The sequence below is a fragment of the Camelina sativa genome, chromosome 13 (assembly GCF_030686135.1).
Source record: "Camelina sativa cultivar CO46 ecotype springtype chromosome 13, ASM3068613v1".
NCBI lineage: Eukaryota > Viridiplantae > Streptophyta > Magnoliopsida > Brassicales > Brassicaceae > Camelina > Camelina sativa.
In genome coordinates this window covers 6,060,959-6,083,815 of record NC_141892.1, presented here as the reverse complement: position 1 = coordinate 6,083,815, position 22,857 = coordinate 6,060,959, and the positions used below count along the sequence as shown (strand labels likewise).

Genomic DNA, 22,857 nt, shown 5'->3' with positions numbered 1-22,857 from the left:
AAAACCTATATATATATATATATATATATATATATATATATTGAAGCAGGACACCTAAACCAAATGATCATATTCAAATGTTTACAAAAGTATGTACGCTTTTTGAGTCAAAGAGATGACTTCAGCTTTTGAGTTGGCTTACGTGAAGATTATATTATATTAGTCACATAACGCAAAAGTTGACAACAACAAAGTCAACTAAAACACTCTGGCTCTCTCTTTTAGGGCGGGCGTTTGCAATCGTAAAATTACATAAAAGAACTCCATTTTCTTATATTTCTAAATTAGCCTCAAAACTTTTAAAACTGAGTCATCATCGCTTCCAAGTAAACCCATTCCCAGAGAGAAGTCTAGACAAGAATCCTTCACCAGCTGTTGTCTTCTTCTCTTTAGAAGTGCTCATGTTACTAATCAAAGACCAATGAGTCTCAAAGTCAATTTCATAGCCACACTTTTGCATCATTTCCATCATCTCTGAAGCTTTCACTGTATTGTTCTCTACTCGAAACCGATCAATCACTAGCTTAAACATCTCTTGACTCGGCGTTTCGCCTAACACAACCATTGATTTGATGAGTTTTTCTGATTCCAAAACTTGGCATGCCTCAATATACTTATGAACAAGACCACCCCATGTACTTATGCTTGGACTTAGACCTAATTCCACCATTTCTGTTTGAAAGTCCATAGCTTTACCCAACTGATTGCATCTCAGCAAGCCGCTGATGACTGAATCATAGCTTGAAGAATCTGGAACGCTTCGGTTCTTTATCATTGTGTTCAACAGATGAACCGCAATGTCAAGATTCCCATGATCAGATAGTTTCTTGATTAGATTATCGTAGTTACGAGCCATCATGCCATTGCGTGTCACACGGATCAGAAAATCTTCAGCTTGTGGAATTTCGCCTTCTGAAATTAGAGATTCAGCGATTTTTGTTTGGACAACTGAAGAACTCAAAATCCAGCCCTTTGATTCCATAACCTGCCACAAGTCAAGAGCTTTCTTCACATTACCATAGTCACACAAAGACCTCATTACTGCTCTTATGCTTCGATTATTAGGTTTCATCCCCTCAGAGATCATAGCCGAGAGATATTTCACAGAACTAGAATAATCTCCAGACAAAGAGTATCCGTGTACGAGAAAATTAAAAGTGGTTTCATCAGGCAACAACCCTCTCCCCTGGATTTCGAGCAAGACTTTATTAACCTCCAAGTGATTATTAGCCCGAAACAGATAGAAGATCAGCAGATTATAAATGATTACACCGCCAGGATTGCTTTGTCCTTGAACCAGAAGAAACTCCTTCAGCCTAAATGCAGACAGAAACTGACGTTCTAAACACATTTTCCGAACATATTCTCTGTAACTCATAACCGAACAGATTATGTTCTTCCTCACCAAGATTCCTAAGACTTCCTCAGCTCTCTTCCAGTTGTTACCTTTACAATAACCTTGAAACATCAGATTGTAGATATCGTTATTCGGTAAAGACCCGTTTGATAACATTATCCGTAACTGAGTTTCTGCATTGGACATCATCCCAGCTAAGCATAGTCCTTCTATCAAAGCATACTGGACAGAAGATGAATCTGATTTCTCTGCTAAAGTAAATGCCTTTTCTACTTTGTTAGCTCCACAAAGTCGAGGAATTAACATCAAAGAACTTTCCACACTCGGAAAGTGTTTCTTGTCTAGCAGTTCGTCGAGTATAGCAAATACAGTTGAATCATTCTTCTCCTTGCAGAGTCCTTTGATAAGATGATTGTGAACCACTTGTTCCAAAAGGTAACCCTTTCCTTCAAGCCTTTTAACAACAGAATGAGCGGTAGATGCGAACCCAAGAACTGTGAGCTTCTCAACAAAAATCTTACACGTTTCAGACTGTGATAGAGGATATGATATGAATATGCGCTCAAAGAGTTTAACCGCTTCCTCCACCAGTCCTTTCCGGATAAGACCTTCCCATAGAGCTCCGCTACTATTCAAATCAGGTAACCAGTTAGCATTTTGGGCAGCACCCCACACACTCAGCAGATCATTGAGTGTTTCTTTCTTACAGAAACAACTTATCAAATATGTGTAAGTTTCGTTATCGATAGGATGATGCATTTGAACCATTCTATGGAAAATGAGTTTGCTATGGCGGCTAAATCCCGTCTTGCAATATTCTTGGACAAGAACGTTGAGGGTTTCTCCATCTAACTGATTAGCCAGCTTTGGCCATCTTTCCAATAGGCTAACACTTACTTTGACATGAAAACGTGATGCGCAGAGACTCTTCATTAAAACAGCAAAACTCCGACGCGATAGCTTTTGACCCCATCGAGCCATTTCATCATGAAGTCCCAATGCTGTTTTCAAATCGCCGTCCTTACATGCACTAACAATACGCGAACTAAATTCCGGAAGCGCGGATCTGTCAAGTACCATATTCACCTTTTGCTCGTAAGAATCCAAATCAGTGTGCAAGTATAACCCATTCCCAAGATCATCGAAAAAATCAGCTTTGGAAAGTTTGGAATCATTGTCCCTTTTCAATCTAACAGCTAAGGGATCAAATCCTACTAAACTAAAAGCTTCTGAAAGAGGATCTTCAACTTTTGATGCTTCTATCAACCCATAACCAAACATCTCATTAACAATAGTCTTAGCTTCTTCAAACCGTCTAGCTTTGCAATATCCAGTTACCATTATCTTATATGTAGACAAGCTTGGCAACAGTCCATTTTCCTTCATCTCATCCAGAATAGAACTGGTATGTTGCCACAATCCTATTCTGAAAAGCCCACCTAAGATAGCATTATAACTACGCACATCGGGTTTTAAACCCTTTGATGTAACCTCAGATAAATAAAGAAACCCTCTTTTGATATCTCCTTCATAACAACACCAACCAATCAAGATACCGAAGGTGACTTCATCAGGATGAAAACCTAAACGTACAAGCTCCTCCATATATAAATAAGCTCTCTCTGAGCCAAAAGTCTTGCAGAGTGAATGTACAATCCTATTGCCAACAAACAAATCAGGTTCATATTTAACTTCACCAATGAAACTCAACAAATCCTCAAAGTCTTGCTTCTCGCTGTATCCTAAAGTAATCTTACTATAGATTGAGCTATTCAGGTCACAACCCAAAGCCACAAGCTTTCTCGCTAGAACTCTAGCCTCCTGCACTCTCTGGTCCAAGCAAAGCAACTCAATAACTCTCCCAATTCTATCTATATTCATCTGATCTGATTCAGCCGTCGTCTCCACCCAATCCAAACAAATTCTATATGCTGATTCTGTTCTGTGAAGTCTGACCAAATAATTAATAAGAGTCTGGTAACACGAAGCTACAGGTACTAAACCCTTACGCCTCATCCAATCAAACAGCATAACTGCCTTCCTGGTATCGAAATCATCAACATATTTCCCAATCAAATCGCAGAAAACACCCTCCTTAACCAATGTATCTCCCTGGCTCTCCATCTCCATAAGCAACAATTCAACTTCCTTAACCATACCTTCCTTGATAAGCATCGATGCCATGACTTCATAAGCTTGAGGTAAATGCTTAAACCCTTTATATTGCCCATTAGCCCATCTGAAAATCTCCCATAAAGCTCGAACCTTTCCACTCCCAATTCCATCTTTCTGAACCTCAGATTGGAAACCCAGTAACAATTCAAGCACATTTTCGGGTTTCAAGCCAGGAACTCTCCTAAACCTACGGGTGATATTGGGAACCACATCGGACAAATCCAAAAGCAAGTCTTTTAGAGAGGAACCAGTATCGCCACGGACCTTTGTTGCCCCACCAGGAGACCTCGAAAGTAAATCAAACGAGGAAGACTCATAATTTCTTGGGATAGCTGAATCATTTCCCGACGAAGACGCTAAAGAGTAACAACGACATGAGAGAGATGTAACCTTGTTGAGAAAACGAAGGCGAGTGGAAGTAGTGATGGAGAGAAGATTAAGCATACGATTGGAGAAATCAATGGAAGTTTTATTTGCCTTCTTCTTTCTTATTCAACTGCTGCATTCGAGCTCTCTCACCAACCAAAGAAGGTGACGAGACGAACAAAAAGGGCCGAAATTAAAAGGTCGAAACTACTGCGAAAGCGACACCGTTTCAGCTTATTGTTAATTTGTTATCACTAATCAAATAGTCTACTGAAAAATTCATAAACAGGCCTAATTTTAAACAAGACAAAGTACAGTACACAAATATTTACTGATCCAAATAGTTTTACAAAATAAATTGATTCATATATTTTCTTAAAAGAGTTAGATAAATAATTTTCTTCTACCAATCTGAGTATATCTAACTCATCATTCGATTCAACATTCAAGAAATGTAGAGATTTCTTTGAGATAGGTAGCCAAATCCGGGTGGCTCAGGCAAGAAAACCGGACAGTCATAGCCACTAAACCGAACGGTCTTTGGAGTAGTCATACCGACAATCAAATAACAAGAGCGTCTTCATTCTTCCAGATATAGCAACCTGTCTTTTAACTCCTGCCAAAGAAGCATATGTGCAAAGACAAATAACATAGAGAGAAGAAGTTTATATACCTTTCATGTGGACCACAAGGGATAACAGATTGATGTTAATGCCCAAAGTGGTTCGTTATATTCTCGCTCATCTCTTTCCCTGCATAAGATCTGTAACAACTCTTGAGAGATCATTAAGGTAATAGTTTGCGATACGGAAACCTGTAAGAGCGAGGTTTAAGCATGCTGAAAGTAAAACCAATGCAAGAGAGCGTTTGACATAAATTGAATAATTCGTACATACGGAACTACACACAACCAAACTAAGGTTTCGGAAACTGATCCAAGGAAAGAAAGGTAAACTGAAAGACAGACAGCATTACAGCCAAGGCCAACTGGATAAGGTTTTTAACGGGTAGGAACTTGGCAGTATTTTGGTTACAAGTGGACATGGAAAGTTTTGAAACAAACTTAAATATCTCATCCGCATGTAATCGGTTCTCCTAGGTAGAGTTTGGTGGTTCAGCTTTGTCATCTTGTTTGGTGGAAAAGGCTTCAACTGTGGGCTGTGGGGTTGGCTTCAGGCTTCAGGATCTCACACTGTTTTAGTGGGACGGGAAAAGGTCACAAAGGGAAAAAAGCAGTAAATCAGAATCTGACACCGGGACAGATCAGATTAGGTTATGTCATGAACTTGGGACAAACAGCTAGGTAAACAAAGTTTTAAAGAAGGACTTAAGCAAACCATATTATAATCTAACCTTTCTAATCACCCACCAATAGCTTCTAGTAATCATAGTTTCTGCGTCGATAGGTAGAAGAATGGCTGGATAACCTGATGACAAAAACCCATGATCAGGATCAACCACAAAGAATTGTTAGGCAAACGAAAACCAAGATTATGTGCGATATATCGTCATTAGAAACACTTGATGACGGAAGTTCTAAAAGGTAAACCGGTAAATACTTCATATAGTGTTACAAATACATCAGGAAATAAATAAACTCACCCAGAACTGCCACTGCGTTCAGATGCATAACCTCCTCCATACACTCCATATGGAGTACTACTACTACCACCAACCTACAAAAACACGTCCGAAGAGTCATTAATTGAGAAGTGATATGTTAAAAACATGTAATGAAACCTTTTAGAAGACATACCGGCGGGCCATACGGAGAATAACTCTCAGAAGACAAAGCACTTGAGCCATAACCACCAGGATAAGGATTCCCACGTTCCAGTCTTCTGCTATCTCTACTATCATAGTCCAATCTATCCCCAGCATCTGGTGCAACAGGAACATAAGGCAAGACCGGCATAAGTGCAGAAACAGCACTTTCCCGGTCAAAAACATTGGCTCTTAATCTTGATGTAATTTGTATGAGAGCATCCTTGGCAACGTCAAGGTCTCCAGAGATCTGAACATCAAAATAACTTCTGTTGTTAACACTCCACGTGAAGAGCTTTAAGCGTGAGAGGATAAACTGCAATGGAAATTAGAGGAGTATCATTATGATATTGTGAATTTTATACCTGAACCATCTCATCATCGTCAGATGCAACTTTTGGGAGATTTTCCTTCCCCAGTACGCGGATGTTAGCTTTTGTCATTCTTCTCATCTCAGTTATGATGGCTCCTCCTTTACCAAGGATACAACCAATCCTAGAACTTGGCACAAGAAGACGAGTCGTGAATGAAACAAGTCCAGAATCTCTTTCCACCTTATCACTGCACTTTGGTTGCAGACGCATAGCTGCTTCTATGGTTGGGGAATATGCGTCCTCAAAAACCTAAAATAGATTAGAAACTGTCAAGGAAAAAAAGTTGGATATACTGTTCTTAACTAAAAGACAGACAGGGCCGCTGAAAGAAATTCAAACCTCTCTTGCTGATATAGTTATTAAACAATCGTTTCCTTCAGTTCTAGAGCTATCAACTTTAATGGTTGCTCTGGTTTCCTGTCGAAGCTGATTGATAAGAGCACCACCTTTCCCTATCACACTTGCAATGTTCTCAACTGGGGAAACTAGCCGAATATAGAACTCTGTTGCCGGTGGCTCATTTCTTGGAGGTTGGTATAAAGGGCGTGACCACTCTCCTGCATCACGTCCATAGGAACCCATTAGCGGTGCTATCCCTACAAGTCGAGGACCACCCGCATGGCTCATCAGTGAAGCAGGAGGATGTCCACCAGACATTGCAGACGACAGTAGGTTCTGACTACGTGAAGGGTTTTCATGAAGGCGAGACGCAATCTGATGCAGAGCCTTCTTAACAATGAGCCCTTCTCCAGATATCTAGAAAGAAAAAGTGATTTCATCAGGCATTCGCCATAATCTCACATAAGAAAAGGCAATAAAAGTAAAACACATAAATCTGCAAGTACCTGAATGAGCTCATCTGAACTCAAGGCACACAGAGGCATGTTTCTGTCCTTAATGATGCGAATTTGAGCACCTGTCTCACTCCGAATGTTCTGGACAATCTGGCCACCTCTGCCAAGAATACATCCAATCTGATCCGAAGGAACCAGCAACTTAGCAGTAACTTGATGCTCTCCTTCAGAGCTATCTTCACTCTGCGCATCATCTGCAACTACTCTATCATGGATCCTAAACAAAGCATCCTGCGCAGGAGAAAGAACTTTCCCTCCATCTCCAAAGGCATTGGTCTCATCACTAGGGCTATAGATCGTAATCACACGTTCATCACATCCCGGAATCGCTTCCCCTATTCTAATTTTGGATCTAGTCTCCGTTCTCAACTGCTTGACAATGTCACCTCCTCGACCAATAACACTCCCAATCTTTTTAACAGGGCAGAGGTATCTGAATACAGTATCATCACGATCAATGACAAGTGAATCTCTATCATCACCACGATATCTCCTTTTGTTTCCACCATTTTCATCGTAATCAGACTGAGGACGTGACCTCTTTCTATGGCTATCTCTATGATCCGGTGACATTGTACCAACACAAACAAAATAAAAGGGAAACAACTCTGTACCTTCCAATCAAAATTATAAATTAAACAATCAGAACTCCAAATCTATATAGTAGTATACCTGAGTTTTTTCAACCAATCACAGGAAAAAACATATATATATATATATATATATAGCATCCACAGGTGTGTTCATAAACAAAATCTATTCATAAATCAATCAATTTTCTCAGAAGATCAAAGAAACAAATCGAATCAGAGAACTCGGAACACTAGTCTATCAAACAAACAAGCTACAAGTAAACCCAAATGAGAAGAAACTTAAGAAAAACATACTGAAGACTCGAACTACGATAAGGAACAATTGGAGATTTCGATTAATCAGAAACGTTTGGAAAACGAACCTTCGATTCAGAGTCCCGCTGACGAAATCGATTCTTCGGATTTGGGGATATCAGTATTTTCTAGGGTTTGCGCGGACTTTAATTAGTTTTCTTTTCCTTTTTCTTTCTTTCTGATTAAAAAAAAAAAACTTTAATTAGTTAACTTAAAATTTTGGTTATGATTCGGTTTTAACTTAAAACTTTGGTTATGATAATACGAATTAGACTTGAATTCGAATTTGGTTTATAGGTATGCAAATGATGGATATTTTTAAACAGATTCGATATCCGAAATATGTGATACGGTTGGATTATTCTTTTAAGTAATATATTTTTTTTGGTCCAAAATTCATTATTTTGTTTAATTATATTTTGATAATAGTTGATTTGTTTTATCAAATTTTTTTGTCTAAAAAAAAGTTTTAAGTTTCAGTTTGATCTTCTTTGTTTTCTCGATTCCTTTGAATTTCATTTTGGTTTTTTTTTCTGTTCAGTTTAGATTTAGAAAAATATTAAAACTTACTTCGATATTGTTTTTTGTTCAGATTTTAAATTGTAAAAATAAGAACAACATATAAAAAAAAATTGATGTGTCGGAAAGATTTCAACTAAAAATGACGTTTCCCATGTGTTCACCAATTATATCAAACAAGTAATTCTTACAGTTTGAGGTCATATTTTCCACAATTAAGAGAGTAGAGCTTAGCTTATCAAATTTTCAAATTACATATTGGTATTTATTTTGTTTACGAACAAAAAAAAAGACACTTTAAGACGAGCTTGTTGTTTTTTTTAGAAATTATGAAAGCGGAGGAGATTGGGGAGGAGGAGAGGCCACGAAACCATTCCAATTGGTGTTGGACCCCGGCGGGTCATAATCCATCAGCTCCATCGTCTTTCTCACAATGCCTTCCTGTATTTACCATTTTTTTTAATTAAAATTCGTTTGATAAAGAAAAAAATATGTACTTCTTTCTCAATACAAATACAATTAACTATATACAAAAAAAGTCAGATGATATAATTTAATCCTTAAAAAAAAAGTTTAAGTTTGAATTTGTACTATATATTAGTCAAAGAAGAAAAAAACAATAGCAATATATGCAGGCAAAATAAAATGTATAATAGATGCAAGAAAACTAAGCGAAAACTTGAAACTTAAGATGAGATGATGAATTGTTATAATTCCCCCGTTCCATCAATACAAAAAAAAAAGTAACAACGTAGTTCAGTACCTTAAACAAAAATCCGAAATCTTGTTTTTCTAGATACCATTTCCAAACATTTTTAGTATTGTTCGAAGAAAATAAAAAAAGTTTTTTGCACATCTTGTTTACATTATAAATGGAAAAAAATACACCCATAAACTAATTAAGTAATTATTACAGGTAGTATTATCGAGGAAGAGTTCTGAATATATATCATAATGCAAAAAAAAAAAAAAATAGTATAAGTTCTAAAAGTTGAAGAAACTAATTAAAAAGAAGTAGAGATCAGAGAAAGTACCCTGAAAGAAAAATGCTTAGCAGTACTGTGAACTCCTGACAACTTTGCAGTTCGCAAGTTTCTCCCCATGGCTTATAAATTCACAAACAAAAATCATCAGGCATGAATTCTAAATCATAAACTCTTAATAATGTTTTCAACAGTGTGACTAAGAAGAAGAAGAAGATTTCAATTAGCTATTACCAGTGGAGAAGAAGATTAGTAGTAAAAGAGAGGAAACAAGAAGAACTTTGAAGAAACAAGATTGACCCATTGCTGTCTCTTTGAAGTTCTTAATGAAGATTTCATTTGTATTAGACTTTATATGATTATTTTAGTACTAATAAGTTTTGGTAGTTATCAAACCATTCCTATTACTATAATAGTAAAACTTTAATAAAGAGAAAAGAGAACCTTTGGCTTCAAGGTTTTCCACTTTTCCTGGAAACTGCTCCAGCTTCAGATCCAATGAAGAAAGATGGAAATTCACATATTAATGTACTCTATACATTTTTATTCTATATAACTGAATTATTACTAAGAGCAAATCAAACTTAGTTATGGCTTAAGTTGCCAGTTGATTATTAGGAAGCAAACTCGCACGTGTAACCCTAATGAGTCCACGTGATGTGAACTGGAGTCGAGCTCCTCATGTCTGCCACTACCAAAGAGTATCAGTATTATTTTTGGTAAAAACTTTAAAATAGCTGTATTTCTCGTGTAAATAAATAATAACAGTCAAATATTATTTATTGTCTACCAAAACTTCTTAAAAGGTACTAAGACTTTCTCCAGTTATAAATTACGTAATTATAATTATTAAGTTAGGCTATCATCCACAAACCACAAAGGTTGGCGAGTAAGGGATTTTGCCACTTTGGACTATGAAAATCAACATCGTAATGGAAAAGACCAAGTTGATATAAAAAAAAGGTTTACCCATTTTAGTGAAATCTTCTATTGTGATCCAGAGAAAATACTATCGATTGCCGTGTTTATTTAAAATTAGAGACAAGGTTTGACTTAGTTTTAATTGAATATCATGCTGTCATTTTACTAGTATAGCCGTCCATTTACTTTTTAACACATAACAAGGCAAACAAACTGTATCAATAATTTGTGTTATTATAAAAAAATTTAAGCCAAAAATAACGTCGGCGCATGTGATTATTCGAGTATTGTAAAATCCGTGCCTTGCCAAATTTTATGAGATAAGCAAAAAGATTAACATTTGGTTTTGTCTGCTTTTCCATTGTTCACTATAAATAAAACGGATGAATAAGTCAACTTTAAGTCCAAACAAAAAGAAACTTAACTTAAGACGAAGAAGTCTTTTACGAATCTATCAAGCTTTAGGGTCTCAATTACGGCAGCAAAATTATTGGTTAACCTATGTACTTTGTGAACTAAATGGTCTCCGACTGAACCTCATTTTCTACTTTTTTTTAAGGGGAGCTGCCAAAAATGTAGCTCTGGACTCTGAACGGACCAATCAGTGAGAACAACCCAATCACCACCCCCCCCCCCCCCCCCCCCCCCCACCCACTCGAAACTCTCTAAATAGGTGTTAATATGGCCGAGAAAAAAAGAGAAGGCTACTACTATATGCAAAAATCGGACTTGGGCTTCTTCATTCTTGACTTTGGGCTTTTTCTTGTGAGTTGCTTTGTAATTATTACTATGATATATTTGCAAAAAGAAAAAACAATATTTAAAGGAATAAAATCATAAAATATAATTTAGAGGTGGTCAGAAAAAGAGCCAAAAAAAAAAAAATCTAATGAAGCCTAGAGAAAGAGATGTCTAGTGTGCAGTAGTGACCCACGAAATCAACAAAGTATCTAACATATTATTAAAAAAATGAATAACACTTAGATTTTTTTTTTATTGTACTTTGGAGTCATGGAGACACATACATGCACGAACCATAGAGTTTTGTTTAACTCCGCACACATAACATAATCTTAACGCGTGTGTGTGACCTCCGCTCTTCTCTTCTTACACAACACGATCACACCCAATTTGGACCATAAAGACAGAAACAACAAAAAAACACACTTCAAAATCATCATCATCATGTTGACGAACACGATCTAATTTTTCCTTTTTTACATATACAATTCCCAAACTCCAGATTATTTTTTCCTCTTTGCTTTTTATTCTATGGTGATGTTGTAGTTTCCAAACCCTCCATTTACGTTGTCTCTTACTTCTCTCCTTATCACGTTTCAGCTTCTTCCTCCTATTTTGAATTGTGAAGTTGAAGTTTTTGAAAAGTTTGATGGATTGATCTGATTTCGAAATTTTCATTTCCGTTTTAAGGGTTCAATTGATTTCGATCAGATTGAACCCAGTCCAGTCCAATCCAATCAGGTTCGTTCCAGATATCATCAAACTCGATCTGTTTTTAAAGTTTTGATTTTTATTGTGTTTGATCGATTTGGTGTGATTCTAGGAATCAGAGTCTGGAATTGTTCTTGATTAAGAGAGATCGAATTAGATTTGATCTGTTTCCTCTCTCTCAAAAAAAAAAAAAAAGGATTCAACTTTCTCTGAGATGGTATATTTCCAGAACTCAATCTCACTCATAGACCAATCTCCAAACATGGCTCACTCTGCAGATTTCAATCATCATCATTCAAAACACTCAAGAAGCATCAACAAGAGATCATCATCCTCATCATCATCATCGAGCTGTTCTTCAAGTTTCTCAGTCTGCTGTGACGGATCTAGATCAGCTGCAATCGATGTTTTGATCTTGATCGCTGTGATCACATCTTCCGGGTTCTTGATCTTCCCTTACATCAAATTCATCACTGTCAAATCTCTCGAGATCTTCTCAGAGCTTTCTTGTTTAGTCAAAGAAGAGATCTTGCGTAACCCTGATCCTATTGTCTATGGTTTGATAGCTTTGAGCATCTCATGCACTGCTTTATCTGCTTGGATGATTGTTATACTCTTGTGTAGTCGTCATAGATGTGGGAAACCCAATTGTAAAGGGCTTAGGAAAGCGAATGCTGAGTTTGACATTCAGTTAGAGACTGAGGATTGTGTTAAGAGCAGCAACAGTGGGAAGAGTGTTAGCAAGAAAGGGTTGTTTGAGTTGCCTCGTGATCACCACCGTGAGCTAGAGGCAGAGCTGAAGAAGATGGCTCCACCTAATGGAAGAGCCGTGCTGGTTTTTCGGGCGAAATGCGGGTGTTCGGTTGGGAGATTAGAGGTTCCTGGACCTAAGAAGCAGCAACTGCAGCAAAGGAAGGTCAAGAAATGAAGCAGAAAAGGTTCAGTCTTTTTGAAGTAAAGATAATGATCATTACAGGGGTATGATGATGATGATGACGATGATGATTAGCTTATAAACAACTTTTGCTCTTTTGGGTTTAGTGTTTTTTTTTCTTTCACAACAACTTCTTACACAAACTAATATATGTTTAAATCTCCATGTGTTTAAATAAAAGCTTTACATTTAGAGGATATTGCAGAGAAAAATAGTTTATACTTACTAGGAAAGAATAATGATTAATTTGGTCTCTTGATTCTGTTTCTTTGGCTTTCATGGTAGTGGTTTCAAATCCTTGTGTATGCTCTGGATTCTGGCATTTCTGTATGCTTATGGTATAGTATATGATCTATGATCTGGTTGGGAATTTTCTTTTTTTCCAACCATACATTAAATTAATAATGACTCCATGGTTGGTTGCCCAACTGGGAGGAATAGTGTTACATATATGATATCTAGGACTAGGAGACTAGGACACTAGTTCTAATGGAACGGTCTATAAAACTAATAACTAAATCAAGGTCTTAAATGTTTGAAAGTGATTTTTTCCAAGGGCCAGCCTTGAGTCTAAGACACAATGGGGCCATAGAGAGACTATTATGAAACTCCATTTGCCTGTTTCCCCTCCAAGTGTATGGTTAAGTTAGTTTAAGTAAAAGAAAAATAAAAAAGGAGATTGGAAAAGATTAAAGGTTGGACAACGATTACATCAAATCTCACATCCAAGATGTTTCTAGTATGTGGATTGTGATATATAGATTCTTTTGGTTCCGTAGTAGACAATCTCTGGATCATTCAAGAAGACATTTATATGTTCCAGAGAAAAGACAAAAGAAACTAGAAACATCCTCTTCGTTTTAGTCATGACTCATCATCACCTTTTTTGTTTATATAACAATCTCGAACACACCTATCAACTTAAATATCAGAAGACCAAATTTTATGCTCAGAAATTAGTAGCCTTTGAGTCTTTGACGATTAAGCTTGATGAAAATGGCATCATCATCATCATCTTTGTCTCTCCCTCTTTCTAACATCCCAACTTGTAATAAGAAGTACCAAGAGTTTCAAAAACCGACTCATTTATCCAAATCCAGTCACAACCCTAGTCTCAAACCCCAAACTTTAGACCATAAACTCACCAAAAGAGCTCTACTGAGTTTGACTGCCTTGGGGTTTACGTCTTCTCTAGGAACTTTTCTTGCTCACCCGGCAAAAGCTGAACCAGAAGCTCCCATCGAAGCCAATTCCAATAGAATGTCGTACTCGAGATTCCTGCAGCATCTGAAAGAGAATGAAGTGAAGAAAGTTGACTTGTTCGAGAACGGGACCGTTGCCATCGCGGAGATCTCCAGTCCAGCATTAGGAAAGACCCAGAGGGTTAGGGTTAACCTTCCCGGTTTACCAGTCGATCTGGTGAGGGAGATGAAGGAGAAGAACGTCGATTTCGCTGCTCATCCCATGGATGTGAACTGGGGAGCCTTCTTGCTCAATTTCTTGGTGAATTATGGGTTTCCTTTTATCTTACTTGGCTCTCTCCTTTTAACATCTTCTTTAAGAAGAACGCCTGGTGGACCTAATTTGCCTTTTGGTCTTGGAAGGTAAGTAAAAACATTCATAATCAATTTTAAAAAATAAAATAAACCTAAGATTGAGATCTTAATGTATGTTTTCTTGTAACAGAAGCAAAGCTAAGTTTGAGATGGAACCAAACACAGGGATAACGTTCGAGGATGTAGCTGGAGTAGACGAAGCAAAGCAAGACTTTGAAGAGATCGTTGAATTCTTAAGAACCCCAGAGAAATTCTCAGCTCTGGGGGCTAAAATCCCGAAAGGCGTCTTGTTGACCGGACAGCCAGGAACCGGAAAGACTCTGTTGGCCAAGGCAATAGCCGGAGAAGCCGGTGTTCCGTTTTTCTCATTGTCCGGCTCGGAGTTCATAGAGATGTTTGTTGGTGTAGGAGCTTCTAGGGTTAGAGACTTGTTCAACAAGGCAAAGGCCAATTCACCTTGTTTAGTGTTCATTGATGAGATTGATGCTGTCGGGAGAATGAGAGGAACCGGTATAGGAGGAGGAAACGACGAACGTGAACAGACGTTAAACCAGATTTTAACCGAAATGGATGGGTTTACAGGGAATACCGGAGTGATTGTGATCGGTGCAACGAACCGGCCGGAGATTCTAGACTCTGCTTTGCTCCGACCAGGAAGATTCGATAGACAGGTATGTATGTTGGTTTATCCATAGATCGAACCAATGAATGATTAAACTGGACCGGTTTGATATAATGCAAACATGGTTTAAAACAGGTTTCCGTTGGTTTACCGGATATAAGAGGAAGAGAGGAGATTTTAAAAGTTCACAGCAAAGGCAAGAAACTTGACAAGGAAGTGTCTTTGAGCGTAATTGCCCTAAGAACTCCAGGCTTCAGTGGAGCTGACCTGGCGAATCTTATGAACGAAGCCGCGATTCTCGCTGGAAGAAGAGGACAAAACCAGATTACCCTTAAAGAGATTGACGACTCGATCGATCGGATTGTGGCCGGAATGGAAGGGACGAAGATGATCGACGGTAAAAGCAAAGCCATTGTAGCGTACCATGAAATAGGACACGCTATTTGTGCGTAAGTTCCAGTTCAATTTCATGTTTTTAATTTTCATTTCTCCGGTTTAGTCAGAGATTAACCGGTTTCGATGCCGATTAGGACTTTGACGGAGGGTCACGATCCGGTTCAGAAAGTTACTTTGGTTCCTAGAGGTCAAGCACGTGGTCTTACTTGGTTCTTGCCGGGAGAAGATCCTACATTGGTGTCAAGAAAGCAGTTGTTCGCTAGAATCGTCGGAGGACTAGGAGGGAGAGCCGCGGAGGATGTAATCTTCGGGGAACCGGAGATAACCACCGGAGCCGCCGGCGATCTACAGCAAGTCACTCAGATCGCAAGACAGGTGTAGTAATTAAAAAAACAAATATTCTAAACCAGAAATAACCGGTGGGATTTTCTAATGGTTTTTTTGGGTTCAGATGGTGACGATGTTTGGTATGTCGGAGATTGGTCCATGGGCACTAACCGACCCAGCGGTTAAGCAAAACGACGTAGTTTTACGCATGCTCGCTAGGAACTCAATGTCCGAGAAACTCGCGGAGGAAATTGATTCGTGCGTGAAGAAAATAATCGGTGACGCTTACGAGATCGCGAAGAATCATGTGAGGAATCACAGAGAAGCCATAGACAAACTTGTCGATGATTTGTTGGAGAAGGAGACCTTAACAGGAGACGAGTTCCGAGCAATTTTGTCTGAGTATACTGATCAACCGTTAAATACCGATGATAGAGTTCGAATCAGAGACTTGGTTAGTGTGTAAAAATATAAACGGTCGAAGTAAATAAAATAATAATATCGTTTTAGTATTACAAATTTTCTGTAACCTATTCGGATTTTCAAAATCGGCCAAAAATGTCCTTAACCACTTTGTAAGTTCCGGTTATCCCAACAAAGACACCGGTTAGTGTAATACTCATCGAGACACCTAATCCAGTTCATGTTCTTAATTGTCACTAAAGGACAACAACATGTATCAGCGTCCAGATACCACATCTGGTTCAGGAAGGAACAACACCTTCGTTAGCTTATAATACAAATGAGTGAAAAAATAGATATGGTCGAAGTAAATAAAATAATAATATCGTTTAAGTATTACACATTTCTTCCTAACCAAATATTCTTTAGGCTAGACCTAGACCTAACCTATTCGGATTTCAGAATCGGCCAAAAATGTCCTTAACCGCTTTGTAAGTTCCAGTTATCACAACCAAGACACCGGTTAGTGTAATACCAATGAGAACCAGTGTTTCGAACCCGAGTCTTCGGTACTTCCCAGAGATCTTTAAGTAACACAAACATGGCAATATAACCGATGCGGATGCGCTCAAGAATGCTCCAACAAGACTCATAAGATCACCGAAGAAGGGAAGAAGCAATGCCACAATCACATTGCTAGCAACCAGCATCGTACTCAGTAAGAAACGGGACGCTCTTTTGTTAGGCAAAAACCTAGAAAACCGGCTTCTCATTGCGTCGATAATAGGCGTAACCATGAGAGCAAACTTAGCTATTGGGTTCACCAATGTAGTCCATATCGCCGCTTTTGAACTAAGCTTATCCGTAGGAAGATTCAACGTTATCTGTGAGTCAACATTTGTTCCATACATTAAGTATCCCAATACTGCCACCGATGCATATATGAATGTGCATATTGTGAAACATATAACCATAACCTACATTTATAAAAAAAAAGGCAAAATCATTAGTCTGAGCTTTTAGTGTAAAAAGTTTTGAGAGTGCTTTTAAATAAACCTTACGTTTGAGAATTGGCGTTTGTTCTTCATGGAAGTGTATAGCGTTGGGAACACCGGGTGAGCACAGTAACAAAACGCGTATAAGCTCACAGAAGTAGCGACTCCATTAGGACGAAAGACCACTGAGTTCTTGTTCTTGAACCCTACTCCTTCAAAAGCTCCAACCCAAAAGATAGAAGCAAGAATCAACCCGGACGCGAAGACGCCACTAGCGGAAATATAAGAAAGAATCCTCATATTGTCTAACCAAACCGAGGGAAGAATAATGAGAGCTACAAGGACGATGAACATTTGCTTGCCATGGAATTCAAAACCCATGAAGTTGAATCCAACGTTTGAGAAGAGCTTGTTAAGGTTGTCCCCTTCTAGGATCAAGAAACTAGTCGCCACTAGGTAAAGCTCGAGGTTCATGAAGATGGAGACGACAACACGTCCTGTGTTTCCAAAGGCTTTGTAACCAATGTCCGGGTATGATCGAAGAAGTGGATCCATGTCCATACATCTTTTAATGAGAATGGCACTATAGAAAGTTGTGATTGCTACGGTGAAGAGTATGATCAAACTTAGCCATCCCCCGGATGCTAAAGCATAAGGTACCGATAATATACCCACACCTAAAGAAAGTTAAAAATGATTACAAGAACTAATATTTTGTTTAAAACGCTAATGCACACGTTTTACGCAAAGTAGAGAATTGTGGTCTATATCGATATCAAGATAAGATATTTGATTTTAAAGTGATTTGTAGAAGAAGAATACAACTTGAAAAGGGAAGACGTGTTGTTGATGTGCTAGGATGGTTAGGAGACACGTTGTATCTAGATAGTGAATTTTGGTTTGTTTTTATATTATTATCTAGATACGGACTTAAGCTTCTTTTGTCCGTATAGAATATGATGAAAATGGCATAATCATGTGCTGGCTAGACGTGTGTAAAACTAAATTACTAGTTTAACTTTTAGTTTATTTAGTATAAACTAAAAAGTATCTAGTTTGGTATAGAAATAGAATCATTTAAACACACAACGATAGTGGCCTCCTTTAATAGACCCATTCATAATTAAAGCAATACGCCAGTGGGGGTGATCGATGAATGCCTATATCAAAGAGAACAAAAGGAACTTTGCCAAATTATTTGTGTGTATTAATTTCAGGTAAACGGTACCACTACCAACCTAAGTTCCTAACCTTAAAAGACAACAAAGGAACATCTTTTTGGTTGTTTAGCTTTACCTTTCCTACACCATCAAAAATTATAACATTTGAATCTAGATTAAGAGAAAAATAAAAACAATTGGAATTTAACTAGAACTTGGTTTGTCTAACGCAAATATCATCAATAACCAAAAAAAAAGCTGGAGAAAACTATGAACAATATAAAAAGATGGGAATGAAATCCACACCAATCTAGATACAAGATAAAGTCAAAATCTTGTGTTAAAAACATCTAGAAATTAAATAGAATATAGCTATATATAGGTTTCTCTAGATTATTTCTATGTGTATATATGTGTGGATAAGCTAAGAGTTGGATCTTTGTCCGTGAGTTATGGAGCTTGGGGATAAGAAGAAGGAAGTGCTGAATAAGTCAAAAAGGAAAAAAAAAAGAGATAAAATCATTTAGGAAAAGGAAATGAAACCTGATAAAGCGTTAATGCCATGGAAACAAGTCTTGGAGAAAGAAGTGTTGCCCTGTGAATTATAATAATCATCAAGCGTTGCTTCTTCATCATCATCAATATTCTTTACGATGAATGGCTCCGACATGATATCTTTCTCTTCGCTCATAATTGTTTTAGTCTTTGACTCTGCTGCTCTTTCGATGTCGAAGAGACAACCAGATAGGGAGAGACGGAGAGATCGAGAGGCGCCGAAGGAGATAGATAGAGAGAAGTTTTAAGTCAAAAAATAAAGAAAGACTCGATAGGCAATATATTTATATAGTGACAGTATTAATAATTTACTCGAGCCGAAATATGCGATTACATCAATGATTAGAGTCGATGTTTGTGCAGTATTCACCATGATATGCACGAAATTAGTGTGACAGTTTGGCAATATTCTATTAAATGTTTATTGACCAATTAAATATTTGTAAAGGGGATTTTCAGAAACAAATTGAAATCTTAAGTGCAATTTTTTTTATAACCATTTATACTAAATCTACCATTAGAGTTGTCATACAAAATATTTGGTTGTTGGAATATAATTGAGAAATTTTTTTAAAAAAAAAAAAAATCCATGCATATTTAACATAGATAGAGAGAATGCAAGTATCAAATCCTCCTTTTAGTAAAAAATGATTGAATTTAATAAAAAAATACATGGTCTAAAGGTAGTGCATATCATGTCAATAATCTGTTGAAAGAGTCTGGAGCACATGAATAGCCACATGTTTTTGTCGTTGTTTTGTTTTGTGAAAAAAACATCTGACAAGCAAGTGAACCCCAAGTCTAATAAGTAAATAAGTATGAATTGTCTCGATTTGGTGTAAATCACTATCATATGTTAGTTTTAGGTCATATATAAGTTTCGAGTGGAGAAGTTCCAGACTCTGCAGAACGTACATTTCTAAACAATATTAATGACTACATAATATATATAAATGTACGTTAGCAATGTACGTTCAATATTTATATATTTCTGTATGTTTTCACAGTTGTCTTGCACGTTTCCATTCGAAATAAAAAAAAACTATTACAGCTAACAGAATAGGTTCTTTAGAAAAGAAGATTACTCGTTGCCTGTCAATTCCCCATGTTGTGCAGGTACATATCTTCTTCAAGATCACCGCTCAAAATGCATGTGAAGCTGTCTAACCTAAAGAGAGCCAAATTGAGTCAAGGCTGCTAATTAACTTATAACATTACGTTGTACTCCAAACGTCATATGTTAATATACTTCCAGGCATGAAGAGTATTTATTAAGATGTACGGTAATGAACTAGTAAAAGATATCTTTAAGTTTGTGGTTCATATCAGTGCACCGATTGTAATATATCATTGTCGTGCCCAGTGCCCACGCCCGTGTCGCAGAGAAGATTCTCAAGATTGTAGCAAAATTTTAAAACCATAAATCTTTTTTAGAAAAGAAAAAAAAAAAAAGATAAAGGCAAAACGCCATCGCGTAGATAGATAGGAACACGTGGTTTCGTAATAAGCGTTCAAGTATCATTAATGGGCTTTTTAAGAATGGGCCGAGAGACCCAAACGTCTCACTTTCTATATGCGTTCTTTTTTCTGAAAAGATAGTGTTATTTGTTTTGCCTTCAAAAGTATTTTCGATTTTTAAGCATTCGACTCAGAAAAAAAAAACACAAGAAACACCAAAATATTCAATAAAATATCATTCATAGGCCACTCTCATTTTTTTCAAGGATTTAGGACAAAATCCCAAAAGGAGTGACATAATATTACAACATCAGAAATATAATAAGATTGAAACACAAAATACTTTTTAGAAAAGAAAATTAAAAAACAGATTTTCATCTGTTTTAGTTATCGTCCAAATTTTTATTATAAAAAGGAACGATACGATAGTGGAAAGTGAAGTAAGGGGAGATAATTTCAAGGGCATTTAGGTCCACCCTCTTGAGTTTTCCAGTTGTTGTAGCAACCGCAAACTTGTTTGTTCCCATAATAACCCGGAGGCACACAGAGACACTTCCTGCAGCACTTGTTGCAGAACGTAATGCAGGCTTTGTGGTACTGTGTCTGTTTACACCTCCTATCGCATTCCGATGGGCATTCTGGTCATTCATCACAAACAGTTTTCAATAACCCAGTCAGTAAAATATTTATTTTACCACTCAACTCAATAATAAATAAAACAAGAGAATCTAGTGAAAAAGAAACGTAAAAAAATGATGCCAAAAGCAGGGGGACATGTTTACGACTTTTTCTACTGTTTTGTGGGTCTCAAGAAGGACACAATGGGTTCGCTTTGACTCTATAACCATCGTTCAGGGGGTAATTTAGTCAATACCCATAATGGATCTGAGAGACCAAAACACCACTTTCAACTAGTTCGACAATAATATAGAACTGAAATTTGTACTTACTTTCCTATTTTTAATACACAATAAAATACTTAATATCTGTTTTCAGAAGTTACGTGTTTAGATTTTAATTCTTTGTTTTGAGAATAAGCTGTGAAGAAAAACACTTACGGGTAATTTTCAGGCTTCCTTGTCTGTAACGTTTCTGAAAAATTAACCAAAAAATGTAGATTAATTAAACACTTTTTGTTTAGTTAATAGATAATATTAGGTATTAAATATACTATAGTTTAAAAGGTATTTTTTATTGGTCGGTTTCAACATTAAAACTTACTGGGTCAAACTTTATTGGATAATTATATCCATTGGCCATCACCTAAAAATCCAACAAAAAAAGACAGTAATAATTAATTTCATAAAACGGTAAACAAGACCAATTACAACCAAAAGTAGAACAATCGAACCCACATTATCTCAAATCTTGTTAATAAGGAGAGAAATCATATATATTTATCTCCAGTTTTTTCAAGCATTGAAAAAAAGAAGAAAAAATCGAGATGTTACCATGGTTTGAAGCAAGGAGAGAACAATGAGGGCCAAGAGGAAGATAGCTCCGCATGACTTTGCCATTTTCTTCGTTAATCCAAAAGAACCAAACACTCCTCTAGATCGCTCAAACTAGTTTTGGTATCTTTTTTGTTTGAGGTTTACAAAAGAAGTGTCCTGAAGAGGAGCAGTTTTGGTTGAGGACCCTATGATGTTGCATATAAGCTATATATATACACACAGTTGCTCGTATCAGTTATTCCCTGTGGCAAGACGTATCGTTATTACCGTATTGCTCTAGTTACATTACGCCACGTATGCCTCCAAATCCAATTTTAGTCCCCATTTCTATTACTTGCTATATTGGTAAGCTGTGGTTGGATGGTTCGCACATGGTTTAACAAAGCTTATATAATATATTACGAAATATTTTGAAAAGTTTTATCTTTTTTTTTTTTAAAGACTTTTATGAGAATTTAAGAACTTTTAGATATAGTTTTACATTTTCATTTTATCATAGAAAACGAAACTAAAAACTTAATTCGTGACTTTAAATTGGGTGCTTGCTTGGTGGGATTTTGTAAAAGACGAAACGTTTTTAAACCACAGATATATTATCAGAGTTATAAATGATATAATTGACGTTGTATAATTCAACAAAAAAAATAAGGACGGTGCATTGAAGAAGGAGACGGGAGTTAGATATGACCAACGGTCCCAACTGTAAATTATAATCACAATCATACTATACTATACTATATAGTCTCTTAATTATTTATACCATTGCTTGGTTGACGGATCATGATTAGCGTAGATAAAGTTACATAATATAGTCAAGATAAATGCAAGACTCTTAATTCTTCTATGTCTTTTTTTTTTCAGAGAAGAAACCAGATCTAGATCCGCTGCTATTAATCAGGGTCTATCAGATTGATTGATTTTTTGTTTGTTTTTTTATGCGTCAATCAAGCATCAAATCTATAGATGAACAAAAAAAACTCGTGGTAGAGTGTATATGTAAAACAAACTGCAGGGATGGAACCTTAAAAAACACAGGTAAGTACTCCACCACTAGGCAAATCAAGTTGGTAAATGAAAGAAAAAAATCACGATTAATGAAATGATAAGCAACTTGAAAACACATATGCAACAAACTAGAAACGTATATATGCGTGCACACATACATTAATGCGCATACACATCCCAACTTGTATAATTGTCTACTGTTTAAATATCAAAATCTAATCAAGTTTTTTTGAGTAAACGAAAAAAACAAAAAAAACTAAAAAGTATGAAAAGGAAAAAAAGAGAAGGGCATGTGCAGCTAGCCAGTTCCACATGCTCTCACCCAATTATTGTTTCTGAGT

General features: G+C 36.8%; 6 protein-coding genes and 1 pseudogene across 12 annotated transcripts; 2 read left to right on the top strand and 5 right to left on the bottom strand.

The window, feature by feature from the left end:
- Positions 1-133: 133 nt before the first annotated feature.
- LOC147929241 (pentatricopeptide repeat-containing protein At5g15280, mitochondrial pseudogene) lies at positions 134-4,164 on the bottom strand (annotated as a pseudogene). Its single transcript, XR_015578476.1, has one exon. The product of XR_015578476.1 is annotated as a pentatricopeptide repeat-containing protein At5g15280, mitochondrial pseudogene (transcript).
- Positions 4,165-4,210: 46 nt separating this feature from the next.
- Positions 4,211-8,091, bottom strand: LOC104735547 (RNA-binding KH domain-containing protein RCF3). Of its 6 annotated transcripts, none has more exons than XM_010455359.2 (8): positions 7,846-8,091; positions 6,882-7,498; positions 6,376-6,792; positions 6,028-6,285; positions 5,655-5,912; positions 5,501-5,574; positions 5,252-5,325; positions 4,211-4,661 (listed from the first exon to the last, which is right to left on the bottom strand). In XM_010455359.2, the coding sequence occupies exons 2-7, from the start codon at positions 7,461-7,463 to the stop codon at positions 5,277-5,279; spliced, it is 1,638 nt and encodes a 545-aa protein (XP_010453661.1). In that variant the 5' UTR covers positions 7,464-7,498; positions 7,846-8,091; the 3' UTR covers positions 4,211-4,661; positions 5,252-5,276. The 6 variants fall into 6 exon arrangements, with proteins under 6 accessions (XP_010453661.1, XP_087338313.1, XP_010453659.1 ...); XM_087482187.1 differs by having other exon boundaries at positions 6,882-7,504; positions 7,846-8,004; XM_010455357.3 differs by lacking the exon at positions 4,211-4,661 and adding an exon at positions 4,744-5,145.
- Positions 8,092-8,415: 324 nt separating this feature from the next.
- On the bottom strand, positions 8,416-9,670 carry LOC104735546 (uncharacterized). The gene is made up of 3 exons (XM_010455355.2): positions 9,514-9,670; positions 9,331-9,401; positions 8,416-8,737 (listed from the first exon to the last, which is right to left on the bottom strand). The coding sequence occupies exons 1-3, from the start codon at positions 9,581-9,583 to the stop codon at positions 8,624-8,626; spliced, it is 255 nt and encodes an 84-aa protein (XP_010453657.1). The 5' UTR covers positions 9,584-9,670; the 3' UTR covers positions 8,416-8,623.
- A 1,473-nt stretch (positions 9,671-11,143) lies between these two features.
- LOC104735545 (uncharacterized) lies at positions 11,144-12,783 on the top strand. The gene is made up of 2 exons (XM_019234285.2): positions 11,144-11,682; positions 11,765-12,783. The coding sequence occupies exon 2, from the start codon at positions 11,867-11,869 to the stop codon at positions 12,578-12,580; it is 714 nt and encodes a 237-aa protein (XP_019089830.2). The 5' UTR covers positions 11,144-11,682; positions 11,765-11,866; the 3' UTR covers positions 12,581-12,783.
- A 694-nt stretch (positions 12,784-13,477) lies between these two features.
- On the top strand, positions 13,478-16,006 carry LOC104735544 (ATP-dependent zinc metalloprotease FTSH 6, chloroplastic). Its single transcript, XM_010455353.3, has 5 exons — positions 13,478-14,190; positions 14,273-14,813; positions 14,900-15,213; positions 15,295-15,535; positions 15,612-16,006. The coding sequence occupies exons 1-5, from the start codon at positions 13,577-13,579 to the stop codon at positions 15,951-15,953; spliced, it is 2,052 nt and encodes a 683-aa protein (XP_010453655.1). The 5' UTR covers positions 13,478-13,576; the 3' UTR covers positions 15,954-16,006.
- Positions 16,007-16,234: 228 nt separating this feature from the next.
- Positions 16,235-19,185, bottom strand: LOC104735543 (amino acid transporter AVT1J). Its single transcript, XM_010455352.2, has 3 exons — positions 18,588-19,185; positions 16,951-17,561; positions 16,235-16,866 (listed from the first exon to the last, which is right to left on the bottom strand). Exons 1-3 carry the CDS (start codon positions 18,733-18,735, stop codon positions 16,348-16,350), a joined length of 1,278 nt encoding a protein of 425 aa, XP_010453654.2. The 5' UTR covers positions 18,736-19,185; the 3' UTR covers positions 16,235-16,347.
- A 1,093-nt stretch (positions 19,186-20,278) lies between these two features.
- LOC104735542 (gibberellin-regulated protein 4) lies at positions 20,279-22,006 on the bottom strand. The gene is made up of 4 exons (XM_010455351.3): positions 21,509-22,006; positions 21,279-21,320; positions 21,116-21,149; positions 20,279-20,695 (listed from the first exon to the last, which is right to left on the bottom strand). Exons 1-4 carry the CDS (start codon positions 21,572-21,574, stop codon positions 20,514-20,516), a joined length of 324 nt encoding a protein of 107 aa, XP_010453653.1. The 5' UTR covers positions 21,575-22,006; the 3' UTR covers positions 20,279-20,513.
- Between the last annotated feature and the right edge of the window lie 851 nt (positions 22,007-22,857).